Source organism: Thunnus maccoyii, chromosome 10, assembly GCF_910596095.1.
Source record: "Thunnus maccoyii chromosome 10, fThuMac1.1, whole genome shotgun sequence".
NCBI lineage: Eukaryota > Metazoa > Chordata > Actinopteri > Scombriformes > Scombridae > Thunnus > Thunnus maccoyii.
Window position 1 is genome coordinate 24,727,494 of NC_056542.1, and position 13,392 is coordinate 24,740,885.

The 13,392-nt window shown below is 40.5% G+C and overlaps 1 protein-coding gene across 3 annotated transcripts in view; it reads left to right on the forward strand.

Annotated features, from left to right (window-relative positions):
* Positions 1 to 12,319, forward strand: part of LOC121905568 (trafficking kinesin-binding protein 1-like) — a 38,042-nt gene extending 25,723 nt beyond the window's left edge. For all 3 annotated transcript variants that reach the window (XM_042423893.1, XM_042423892.1, XM_042423891.1), the window contains 6 exons: positions 126 to 202; positions 357 to 596; positions 1,130 to 1,458; positions 4,194 to 4,670; positions 6,354 to 6,456; positions 8,013 to 12,319. In XM_042423893.1, coding sequence (XP_042279827.1) covers positions 126 to 202; positions 357 to 596; positions 1,130 to 1,458; positions 4,194 to 4,670; positions 6,354 to 6,456; positions 8,013 to 9,075 — 2,289 coding nt within the window. In that variant the 3' untranslated portion in view covers positions 9,076 to 12,319. The remainder of the gene's footprint in view (positions 1 to 125; positions 203 to 356; positions 597 to 1,129; positions 1,459 to 4,193; positions 4,671 to 6,353; positions 6,457 to 8,012) is intronic.
* Positions 12,320 to 13,392: the final 1,073 nt, after the last annotated feature.

A 13,392-nucleotide genomic window follows, 5' to 3' on the forward strand; every position in this document is an offset into this window, starting at 1 on the left:
GGAGTAAAGGTAGTGGGGAGGGGTTACCACCATAGATAGCAACAGCAAATGTTACCAGTGTCTACATTCATCATCACCAACCATCTTATGGATTGTAATTTTGAATTTTTCACTTCATTATGCAGGACTCTCTAGCAGCGGAAATAGAGGGCACCATGAGGAAGGAACTTCAGATGGATGATCCAGATGTAGAGGAGCAAAGGTACACACAATTAGAAACCTGTCTCACCTTAAAAAGAAAATATAGATTAATGGCTACTCATGATTTGGTCTAACTTCATAATGTAACATTTGAAATGTATTTATCAAAACTCTCAATTAAGCCAGATATTTGTATGATCTCACTTTCTCTCCAGACTGCAACCAAAGCGAGTGTTCCAGACAGTGAAAAACCTAAACCTGATGCGTCAGCAGCGTTCATCGCTGGCCCCCTCCCCTCTCAACATCCCAGGCTCCAATCAGACATCATGCTTCACCTCGGGGCGCTCCAGCAGGGTGGGCACGCCGCGCTCCAACTCCATATATGGCAGCGAGACAGGAAGTGGGATTTTCCTGGACAACAGGACTAGCAGTATCCTGGAGACTCCAGATGATGGGTACAGACAGTTTGAGTTCTAGCAACACATATTTTTGAGTTTTATAATTTAGTGTTTGGCTCTCAATGTGATTGTCAGCCGTTCGGCTCTGTCTTGCTGTCTGACTGTTGACATAAGTAACTGTTTTTTTCCTGTGTTTGTTGGTAACCTTGGTGTTTGTTAGTGAGTATCTATGTTGGATTTCTGTTGGGCTGGAGTTACTAGGCACCAAGAGGATACATTTTAAAGTTTTGGATTCCAGTCAATAGCTGTTGCATTTATTATCATCAGGACTGAGATTTACTAAATAATAACAGAGAGAGAGATGTCCAGTAGTGTAGATTTTCTCATTCTCAATAACAATGTTAGATTTGTTTGATATTTGAGTTTTTAAATTCCTGTACCAATTATTTTTATATAATCTATACATTTGCATTTGAGAAATTATTTAAAATATTGAGAGCTTCCCCATGAATTTAATTCTTGTCAGGGTGAACAAATACGTGAACAGCTATAAAAGTCCTTCACTGAAACCTTATAATGTGCCTCTCCAGGTCTGAGGACTCTAACAAGCGTCCCCCTGGCACCCCAGGGACCCCAGGCAGCAGGGACCTGGAGGCAGCCCTGCGGCGCCTGTCTCTCCGCCGCGACAACTACCTCTCAGAAAAACGCTTCTTTGAGGCGGAGAGGGAGAGAAAGCTGGCTTACCTGGCCAAGGAGGAGGAAAAAGGAGGCGAGGAGGGTAGTGGAGACCCAGGGACGCCAACGGAGAGCCTGCTGTCGATGTGCTCGCATCCCTCCTTTGGAAGTGTCTGGTCAGGATACTCGTACACAGCGAGATCCTACCTGCCGGAGAAGCTGCAGATTGTAAAGCCGCTAGAAGGTGATTATTCCTCTCAGAGCCACAAGTCCTCTAATCCTCTACATAATCAAAAAGAGAAACAAAGTCAGATTGCCTTGCACAATGAAAATAAGATTTTACAGAACCCCCCAAACAATCAAAACCAACCAAATCCCAATTCACTCTTTCTACATACTCCTCAAAGTTACACTCAGATTGGTCAGACCCAATCACAGAACCAGTACCAAACCAACCTCAATCAGCAACAGAATCAATATCTGATTTGTCACAACCGCAGTCAGTCCAAAATCTTTCTAAGTGCCTCACATGATCTCGAGACCCTGCAGAGTAGCTCCAGTCTGATGGAGCTGAGCAGCCAGACGAGCTCACAGCCTCACCTCGGAGCTCCGCTGGATTTAGTCACAGGTCTGCTGGAGGTGTTGGAACAACAGGAAGATAGTTTGAATCTCCAGCACTCATTTTATTTCAGACACACACAGCCACGCTGCTGGTTTAAAATATAGAGTACAAGACAGCCTGCTGCGCATGTGACAGCCCTACTGGTTTGAATCATAGTTTGTCAAAAAGCCATTTGCACCCCTTCACATTTATATATATATATATATAGACCTGTGCTACACATCTTTTTAAACACAGATTTGTGTGTTTTTTTCTTACATTTGAGAAATTCAACAGGTATGGAAATGTTTGCTATACAGGAATATATCTTGCATAAAATGCCTTCATGTGAGTTTAGTGGCTGTGAGAAAACACATATAAAACGTTTTATATGAGAACATTGCATGTCCCCTGCAAACACATCACAAAAGGTGAGCACTTTACACTACATGTGCACTACATGAGTCAGTATGTGGTATATTAAATGGCACTTACTGTATTTTTCATTCTTGAAAAAATGTTTTATGACTCCTTGTCTTTTAATAGAGGATCTTTCTATCCTATAATTATTTATTTTCATACTGCCTGAAATGTTTGCAGAGTGAGTTGTTAATATTTTTTCCATCACATTTTTTTTTTAATCAATATGATACCATTACAAACATAGTGTATACCACTATTACATACAGAGCAACTGATATCCCAGCACTGTAGGGTTGGCTGAAAAATCACTAACTGCCTAAAATGATTTTGTTAAATTGTACAATATGAAGCCTTCAAAGCATTCATCACTTTTAAAGTTGTATTCGTTTGTTAAGAGAAAAATTGCGACTGTTGTCACAGAAGTATTTTCTGTTTTGTGGCACCACCTAGTGTTCAATCTCAGTTACACCACTTCCAAAGTAACACTGGTAAGCAATAGTACTAACATGTCTGTGTATATATCTAAACATTACATAATGTTTAGGCAGAAAAATAAAGACAGAAACATGCACATATGACATATTAAAGCTATCCTTTTGTCATAAAGTGAATTAAGAGAAAAGTATGTGGTAATGTTTTATTTCAAGTCTAATGATGGTTGGTAAAGATCTCAGTGTTTATTTGCACGACACTGTTCTGGCTATATAACTAAATCATATAGATACATCAGTATGAGTGCAAGATGGTACATTCATGCCCTACTTTGTACTGTCCACTCCTTTCACTCCCCTTTTGTTCGCCTCTTTTCTTCATTTCACTTTTGTCTTTGCACTTTCTGTTCAACCTTACTGTTTCCTTTGTTGGTAATTTCTTGAATAAAATCTTACTAATTTTCTCACCATCCTTTTCTCTCATTCTTTTTGTGTTAGTCTTATGAGTTTGTGTACTGACATCTCTGAAAGGACCTATGTGCACCATACCAGAAAACAACCATTCATTGGACTTGAAATTAGACTCCTTTACAATGCACAAGGACACTTTAATAGCACTCAATATAATGACATTGCCTACAGTGACATTGTCATAAACTACCACACTGTGTGAGTGTGTAGGAGAGTGAGAGAGTCCTTTTGTACTGCATTAAGAAATATTGGCTGTATCTAAGAATATACCTTTGCCTGTCTACCCATGTCTGTGTACCTATATGTATGTGTGACATGGATGGTGTGAGTGTTTATGTCCAGACGGTGTCCCCTCAGGGGTGTGTGTGTGCATGTGTCTTCATACATATGTCTGCCAATAAACAGCTGATGTATATTTGGATCTATTTTCACACATTTAAACATAGAAATGACATTTACTGAAGAGATACATTTCAATATGCATACATATGGTATACATACGTTATGGTGCTTTTTTGGGGGGATGCAGTTTGTTATGGTCGTTAAACTTTAAATCCTGTAGCTGTTAGCTCAGACATCATCCTATGAAGCTGATGTGATTCACGTTTGTTGGCAGCATTAAGTTCAGTGAAGCAAGAATGTAATCCCTTTCTTAAATATTGTATAAACACCTTTTGAATAAGGCATTTTTAAATATTAAATTTAGGGGTAATTGTTTAGACTAATGGTATGAACCATCACATTGTTTATTAATTGTCCGTTCACAGCTACAAACATTGTAAACTTTTGTGTGATATTTGAAGTTTCATGAATCACTTTCACCTGTCACAGTTTCCATGGTTATAACCAACACTGTGCCCTTACAGTCACATTGAAAAGGCATTTTAAGCGCATCCAGTTTGACATTTTTGGTGTTTATTTACTGGTATTAATAATGACAAAAGGTGAAACAAGGTAAGAGGGCAACATAAATTTAGTAGGATGCATTTGTGGCGGAAAGCAGCTTAACATGGATTTAGATAACATCAGTTTTTCCTCTGTTTTTTTTCCCAGGCTCTGCTACGCTCCATGCATGGCAGCAGTTGGCTCAGCCCCATATGGGCGCTCTGCTGGATCATCGGCCTGGTGTGGTCACGAAGGGCTTCCGCACTTTAGCACACGAGCACGAACAGGACGACAGCTGGCAACTGGACCAACCAGAGGAGGACGAAGTCTCATGTGACTCATTTGCCTGCTTGTCAGGGGAGAGCTTGGCTCCCTTGGATCCTCCGCGCTCTACCTCTTCTCCCTCTGTCTGCTGCAACAAAAACGGCATCGCTGACGACAATAGCCAATCAGAAACACTGCACGGAGAAACATACGGGGCTAGAGAGGCAATTCAAGGAAAAGACGGACATGTTGCAAACATGCCCCTTCCCTCCTCAAGCCCAACCCTCTCCTCTTCTGTCCCGTCTTCTTCCGAGATGAACGGGCACGTGGACCTCAAGGAGCTCCAGGCCTTACAGTCTGGCACACTGGACCGCATGCCTGGTGAGGGAGCCTCTTAGCTGGGGTCACAGCACTGCATCCATCCTCCCCACCCTCACTTTCAACCCTGGAGAATGGGGATAGAGGGGATGGGAGGGAAGTGAACAGGAAAGGTGGGAGGGGGAGGGTTTGGGGAAGGCATTCACTGGACATCTCACAACCCCAATGCGACGTCCCCTCCCACACGATCATGCTCATGTGTACACACCCGCAACCTCACGCACCCCATCAGCAGTACCTGTGTGTGCAGCCATCGAACCCCATCAAAACAGAGTACTTGGTTTTTTTTTGTTCTTTAATTTACTTCCTTCTTAGCTCATACTTTCTATCACTGCCACACTTTGCTTTAATTCAACCAATCACACTTATTTTTCAGTCTTTTGCAACGCCTATCCTCTTCAGCAAATCTTCTGAAGTCTTAACTTTTACCAGTAATCTCAATCTCTCATAGTGATGACCTGCAGTGAAAATTCTTTTCATGTTTCGAAATCATTCATTATCATTAATCGAAATTTAATTCAGAAATATTTCTTTAACATTATTAGTGTTTATTTAATTCCCTCTAGCAGTCAACACTCAGAAACATATGCACACAGAAATATCATGGCTTAGGTCCAGTATGTGGACACGTACGTGTATATCGGGTGTTATTAGAGCAGCTGTCCAGGTCACATGAACACAGGACATCCATGGCTGGTTAATATTGGAGTTGACCCAGTAGCTTTGGTGTGGGGTCACCTTCATACACACATACACACACACACAATACTTTTCCTTGGTGCAAGTATTACATGCATTTTTTCTCCAATGAATGCTAAAACTGAAACTATTTAAAAATTAAGTTGTGAAAGTCCCGTATTGACTAACAGAGCACACATCCTTAGCATTTAAGTCCTTACTATAGCTGCATTCAGCCTCTACATACAGTACAGTCAGCCCTACAAGGGGTTGTGATTACTCCTCATCTTTCCCACAATTTTTTATGAAGGAAATAAAAAGCAAATTTGTCAGTGTATTAAAAAGAAAGTACTGACAGTCACCTTCAATTTCACAGCTCTGCTATTCTACCTCACTGTGGTGGGCTGTATTTTTTCATTATTTCCTTGTTTGTGAATCATCATTCAGTCTATTCACTCAGCACACATTTTATGGGAGATCATGCCAGATAAATTTGGGTGTCATTCTCCTCTTGGTCTAATATCTGCAATATGTGGGCCATACAGAAATAAGTAATTTTGCCCTCAGCGAGAATAAGGATCATTTAAAGAATCACTGTGAAATGTAAATAATATAATACAAATTATAAAGCTACATGTTCTGACCAAAAAATGTGTATACCATCAATTCTTGGAGATAGGATTCAAGTTTACACTGTGTATAATGATTAAATCCATTTCATTAATTAAGTGAATTTGATGAAATGATTCAAAATTTTCTTGAACAATGCTGTTGGCAAACTTACCTAACTTGGGGGGCATACAGTGCACCCATCATCATTTCAATATCAGAAATTGGGGTGCAAATGTATGCTGGTGCTTTTGCTTTGGGCTTGAACTATGATTATGGGCCACTCTTCTCCTCTTTGTTGTCAGTGTTGTTAAAGTGTTGTTTGGTACCGTTTGTCTGAATACTGACAAACCTACCCCTCTGTTCTACCCCCCTTCTTTCCTCTGTCCTCTCCTCTAGTTAATTTCCCAGGGAAGTGTATGTCCCAGACTAACTCAACATACACCTTCACCACCTGCAGGATTCTCCACCCTTCTGATCAGCTGACCTCTGTGTCCCCAAGGTAAAAAAAAAATTTCACTTACCTGAAAACTTCATTTATTACTGTTGTATTTTGATAATGTCCTGTCTTTAGTTGTATTATTTTGTCCTTGGTGTGTATAATTGATATTTGAAAGCGTAGTGATCTGTTATGAATACATGATGGCAGATGGAGTAATTTTTCTCTCAGGATTCTGCAGGTTGCATTATTTATTTCCCAAATAGCACAATAAAGAGAAAATGCTAAATGTACCGTAAATATGACAAATAACAAAAAAGTTAATTAGACCTACATTGGTAACTGGACTTTAAGGCAACCATGCTTTGATGCCACAGCAACTTCCTGACTTTATACTCTCTACTATGTGTCCGTCCCTGCTGTCCGATTGGCCTTGGCAGGTCATGTGATGAGGAAGAGGAAGGGGGGTTGTATCATATGGTTGTCATGGCCGGCGTAGAGCAGACCCATTGAGTGCACCCGCTGGGTTGCACGTGGGTGAGGCGATGCATGGGAGTGCATTCCTTAAGACTGTGGGTGTGTGTGTGACCCAAAATAACATCAATTTGCTCTCAAACTTAGAGGGCAGTGACGTGTGCAGAGCTATTTGAGGCAAATATAGAATTTCAGTACCGAATTAGAATTTCAGTATCAAGGTGTAATGCTCTAGTATTTGCCTCAAGTGTGACCTGTCAACATGTCTCTTAACTAACAACCCAGATTTTGACTCAATGTTGTGCATCACTGATCAAATCTAACTATGTCAGGATTAAAGCATGAAAGTTCATTCTTGACCTTTGAAATTAGGTTTATGGTGGAAATAATCTAACCACAAAAACATCCACCTTCCAGCGTCTTGTTTCAGTGAATGGAGCTGGTTCAGATGTTATTAAGTAAACTTAATCTGGTGCTTTGGTCACTGGTTGTCTTGTAATTCCTGTCTCAAATCAAGGCTGGCCTTTGGCATCAGATGTCTGGAATTCCTACCTACACCTACCGCGAGCCATTCAACACTTTTAGATCTCTGCTGGCACCACAGGCCAGCCTTGAATCAAGACAGGGGTTACAGTCCTTGTTAGCAATACTTGTGAACACATGTTATCATCTGCAGGAACAGATTAAGGTCATGTGCTGACACCTGAGTCAACTCCATCCCGAATAACTGTGAGATGCAGTTGAAAGCTAGGAAGTAGATCTTTGTGCGTAGTTTCTTTTCACCATCTAATAACCAACTTACTGTGTGATGCATTTTCTTGAGGGGTTCTCGATAACAAATAATACAGTGAGTCTATTTTTCTTAGTAAACCTAGATAACGCCTAAACTGATCTGCACATCTCTTTTGCCAAAATAGGAAAAAGGTTTAACTGCCGCATGGTTATATTTTTGGTAAATACTGTCCTTAAAAATTGTAATGAGTCTTGATTTTCAGTATTGAGGCTTGATAACTAATGTCCACCTGTTTCTGTCCCTGCACCTATACTGTTTCTCATCACCTTGCACACCCAATGCCCCTGTTCCTCCTCCTCTTTCCCCTTTTCTGTACCCTCCTTCATCCTCCTCTTCACCTCACCACCTTCAGCCCAGCTGTGGCCTCCTGTCAGAGCAGCACTCTCATCGGCTCTTCTACCCCCACTTCCTCTCCTATACCCTTCTCTGCCCCACATACGCCTTCCTACACCCCCTGCTGCACCCCGCGCCGCCTCTCCCTCTCTCTTTCCCTGGCTGAGTCCTCCACCAACCTTAGAGACTCCACCAAGACCACCAGCACCTCTCTAGGCCTCGTGCGCCTCCTGCTGGAGCACGGGATCTCTGCGTCAGTGTATGATCCGCGCAGCTGGGACCGAGGGTTGGACACCAGCGGTGCTTCGACCCCTGTAGCAAGTGCGCAGACACAGAGGTGCACCGACAGACAAGGGGAGACCGAAAACAGACGGTTGAAGAAACGCCCGGACACACTCATCCTCCAGCCCTCCTCTCTGCCCAACTCCACTCGTTACTGCTCCAAATCTGCTTCTTTTACCACCTCTGGCCCAGTTTTTCAATTCAGCCCTTCCAACGACGACCCGCCATACTACGACACTTTCCTCGCCTCCAAGCCGGCACGTACCATCCTGAGGGAAGTGCTGGGTGAGGCAGAGAGGGAGCGAGGGGGCCAGACAGATGACGACAGCCAAACAGAGATGATGAACCTGAGACTTGTGGACAAACTGAAACGTTTCCGCACTGTATCGCCTCATGCTGCTTCTGTTGCATCTGGGAGTACTCTATTAGCCCCCTTCGGCTCCACTGGACTGGGAAACAGTACACTGGGTGGGGGCCTTCCAGGTTTGAACGCAGGACTGAGGAGGAATCGAAGCTATCCTGCAATGGTAGGAGCCAGTATGGCTATGAAAGACCCAGGAGGGCCCCCCAGTACAGAGATACTCATACCACATACAATGCAAGCCCCACACACAGTGCACATACAGGAATTAGGAAAATTTCAAACAACAAACCACACACTAGTCACACAGACCACACAAATACCACAGACACTACATGCGCTGGAAACAGTGGCACCACAGACGATAACACAGAATCACGTCAAGCCAAACAACGGACTGCAGGATTCAACAAGCAATGATGATGAGACTGGGACATAAATTGGAAATATTGACTATATTAGACCATATTACAACACACAATCTCACATCTCAGAGCACCATACATGCTGTTATTACACATGTACACACACATACAAATGTATTTACAAAGCCAAATACCCTACATAACTATGTAAACATCCTTCAGTATGGAGTCTACCCACAGAGTGAACAACTACACCCTCAGACTCTACTTAACTTAACTCTCTTTCCTAACAATTATCAGTCTAATCAATGTAAACTGAATGAACCAGTAGTGGCTGACACTGTTACACTGTGTTATACTCATATACTGTCAGATGAATGATGATGGAGTATGTTGCCTTCCTCAGTGTCCATTGTAACTGTATATTGTACGTGCAATATACTGTGTCATATATAGTATAATATTAAAGGCCCAATCTGGTGAAAGTACTGCAGTTTACTCTCCTTTTCCTTCTCAACCTGAATGAGTGCGCTATTGAAAAAGGCAACACACACATTTTTGATGTACTGTACTGGCCCGAATATAAGATGTTTTTATGAAGAAATGGGGATCATATCTTCCAGGACTAAACAAGATGTAATCTGATGTTACAGTTACTCTAAGAAAGTGCTGTATCATGGGTCGTTTGTAGCCGTGATGTTGCTAGGCTAGCACTTTTCTCTCATAGCAAAAATGAAGCCTCGGTAAAGATGGCTGCTAGTCCTTAGCTAGCTGGACTAGCCTGTTACCAGAGCCTTTATTCAGCTAAAAGATTTGTAAATCATCAAAGAGCAGGTTAATGCTGATCCTCTTTTTAGATTGTAAAATAGAATAAATGAAAAAGTATGATTAAATTTTGGGATTTTTATTTTCTTACTCTATTGTAGATGTGACAATACATCTAAATATGGTTAATTTGACAATCCTGTATCATTAAAAATGTCTAAAACCTTTTATATTCAGGCCACTATGGTATTTTTAGGCCTTTTCATGATTTCTGTCCGCACTGTATTGCACTGAAGTTGAACGGAAGTCATAACATACAGTACAGTGGCATTAGAGATTATTTTCCACCAGCAAATCTTTTTTCTCTCTGTATGTATGTAATCAGCATTTAAAAAAAAAAAAAAGTGAGAGAATCCAGATTGGGTCTTTAATGTGTGCCCTTGCTCTGACTGAATGTTCTTCTGTGCCTAAAAACAGCTAACATACTGTACCGTATCTCATTGGAGTATGGGTTTGCAATTGTTTTGTTTCTTGTTACTTTAATATTTTAATTTGCCTCTTGTTAAATGTTATGCAGTAGAGAAAGAAAATGAGAATAATCTTGCAAACACAATTTATTTGCATCTGAAACATGCTCATTTCTGTCTGTTTTTGTCTCCCAATAAGTTTGTGTGAAGCACCTCCTTCTTTTAGACTCCACAGGGAACATGTAGCACATAAACAGTTCCACAGACCAGGTCCAGCTATACAGACACCTGGTAAAACACTGTGACAACACAGACCTGCAGAGAACAGAAGACCTTCTTTTCCCACTCTTCTTCTGCAATATATCTCTGCAACACTGTCTTTTCAGTACTCGTCAGTATAGAACAAGTTTGAGGAAGAGGACACTTGTAGCGATTTGAGTCTATCGTGACTGAGGCATGACAGACATGACAGACATCCTAATCCAAAAAAATACAAATGGGAGCAGCAAGATCAGAAGGTAAAGTTTACCATCATAGTTATACCCTGAGCTGTCACTCAAAACCAAAGTTACACCCAAATAAAGAGTGGGTGGGACCACAAAGACACAGAATTGAAGCATGTCACAGGTCACAGAGTCATTTTTTTCCCCATCATATGCATTCATACTGTCTCCATAGAATTTGTTTTGTCAAAATCAAACAAGCTGTGGGTGGAAACTGTAAAGCAATATTAGGCAGTATGAGACTTGTATGTTTCTGAATGTAAATGTAAAAAAAAAAGAAGTGACTTGAAATATCCAAATGTTGCTTTGAAGAGCTTTGAAGAGCAAGAGACTGAGCTTTTTTATCTCTAACACAGTTTGTTGCTGAAGGGAAGTTTTGAGTATCACTGACCTAGTTGCAGCGTCCAACCTCAGGAACACCCATCAGACCTTGATGAAGTCTCACGGTTGTCCCACTTTGACAACAACAAGTGGTTGAAGACTCTTGTGCTGACTTTTTTTTTTTTTAGCACTTTCAGCAAATCTTTCTGTAAATCTTAAAAGGTTATATTTGGAAAGAGAGCTACAATCACTAAATTCAATACAAACAGAATAGGAAACACCTCCGCCCAGACAAAGTGATTTCCTTTATTATACACCATTTTGATCCCTTCCATCCATCTGTAATTGGGTGCTTGTGATCATGCAGGTGACATCAATTAACGTTTCGGGGCTCTTAGGTTGGACATGAGAACTGAACCAGTGTCTGTTTTCTGACTGACTGGCAGTGAATGAGTGGTTGGAATGGCTGGCTCTGAAGCTGGCAGTGATCTGTTGAAATCCTTAATGATTAAGGGGTTAAACTAGCAATGCTGTTATTGGGAGATTAATGATTATTAAATATATTTATTAAAATACTTATTAGCAGCACACTTATAATGGAGTATCTATTGTTTGTGTTTAAGTGAAGGACTTTTGCTGATTTTATGTATATTTTGAAAGGCCACATTGAGAGTTTGAATCATTTTTTATTGAACAGTTATTATAGTTACATGATAAACATTTCTGTGGCACTTAGTAGAAGCATTTCCGTTTAAAACAATGGTACTGTTAGCTGTCCACAAGCTTACATTGATGATGCCATTACTTCATGACAGTTGCACATTTTGGAGAGAGAAAAAAAAAATCAAACAATTCACAGTATTTAATAATGATACCAAGTGCTAAGACTGAAGTGATAAGGAGCTGATGTGAGCGTGTGTGTGTGTGTGTGCTTGTTTTTCTGTGTGTCACTTGAATCATCTGAATGTAAGTTATTTCAAACAGTAATCCTGCTGTAGGGCCATATATTTGTGTACAGTATGTTGATTTAACGTTTATCAGTTTGTGTTAATCTCAGAATGGGAATTATTACATTGTAAATGTATGAAACACATATTCATGCTAACTTCTTTTTTTTTAATAAACTGTAACAGTAGAAAAGAGACAGGGAATTCAGCTGCTTATATTGAGTAAAGAGGGAAAGAAATTTTTCTGTTCAGGGACTGAAAGTGTTCTGTTCTGCAGAACAGACTGTACTGTCAATAAAACAAATGCATAATAAAGACTGACCTGTCTGCCTTTTTTATTAAACAATAATGTTGGTATTTAAAGTCCACTTTGATAAGATGAAATGATTCGCTGATGTTATATCTGTGGTTGCTGTAAAGGTCTGAAAATACTGTCTTGGCTGTCCCAAAAGCCCATAATATCACTTCTAGTAAGTGGACTGGGTGATATGGTGGAAATCAGTATCACATTAATAATTTTCACATATATGCCACAATATGGCAAATGCATCCAAATAACATAATTAAAATGTTCAGTTCAGTGAAATGTGTTCCAAGGTTTTGCATTACATCTGACAAAACTTCACACAATAATCATATCGTGATAACCCCACTGAAAGAGGATAAATAATCACTCCACTTGTTCCTTCACTACACTGGCTCCCTGTCAGAGCTGGTATTCAATTACAGACTCTGGTGCTAGTCTACAGGGCAGGAAAGGGAACTGCTCCCTACTGTCCCCAAGCCATTATAAAACTCAATGGTCATATACTCTGGCAACATCCATTGCCCCCCTCTGCTACTTCATTGTCTATTGGGTTACAAAAAAAGAAAAGCAGGAACATCTATCAAAGAGCTGACAACAACTGCTGAAAAGGTCACAGACACCTGCTCAGCACCACAGACAGTGACACTCACAGCTTTGTAAACTCAAAATTCCCACATCACATAATTTTTTTGAACTATGATAACAAACAGTTATTGTTTGTAATCACAGAAATCTTAACTATTTAGAGTTAATCAGCTCATTTCTGAAAAGATCTGCTTCATGATGTATGCTTTGTGATACACATGCCTGCTAATTTGAACCATAATAACAAGATGGTACCGTGGATGCACTTGGAGATGGATCTAAGAATTATTTTAAACTGAACCCATCATAATGACTTGCTGTGTGTCCTTTCACCTATTATGTGATGTGATACATCAGCTATATGACAAGTACAAGATGACAAGATTTTGTGAGGTATTCTTCCATTAACTGCTCTGAAAAACTATTTGCATGACCAAACTTGTAGATGTGTTCTGCACTCTGTATTTTAAGGATATCCATCATTTCTCATCATAAT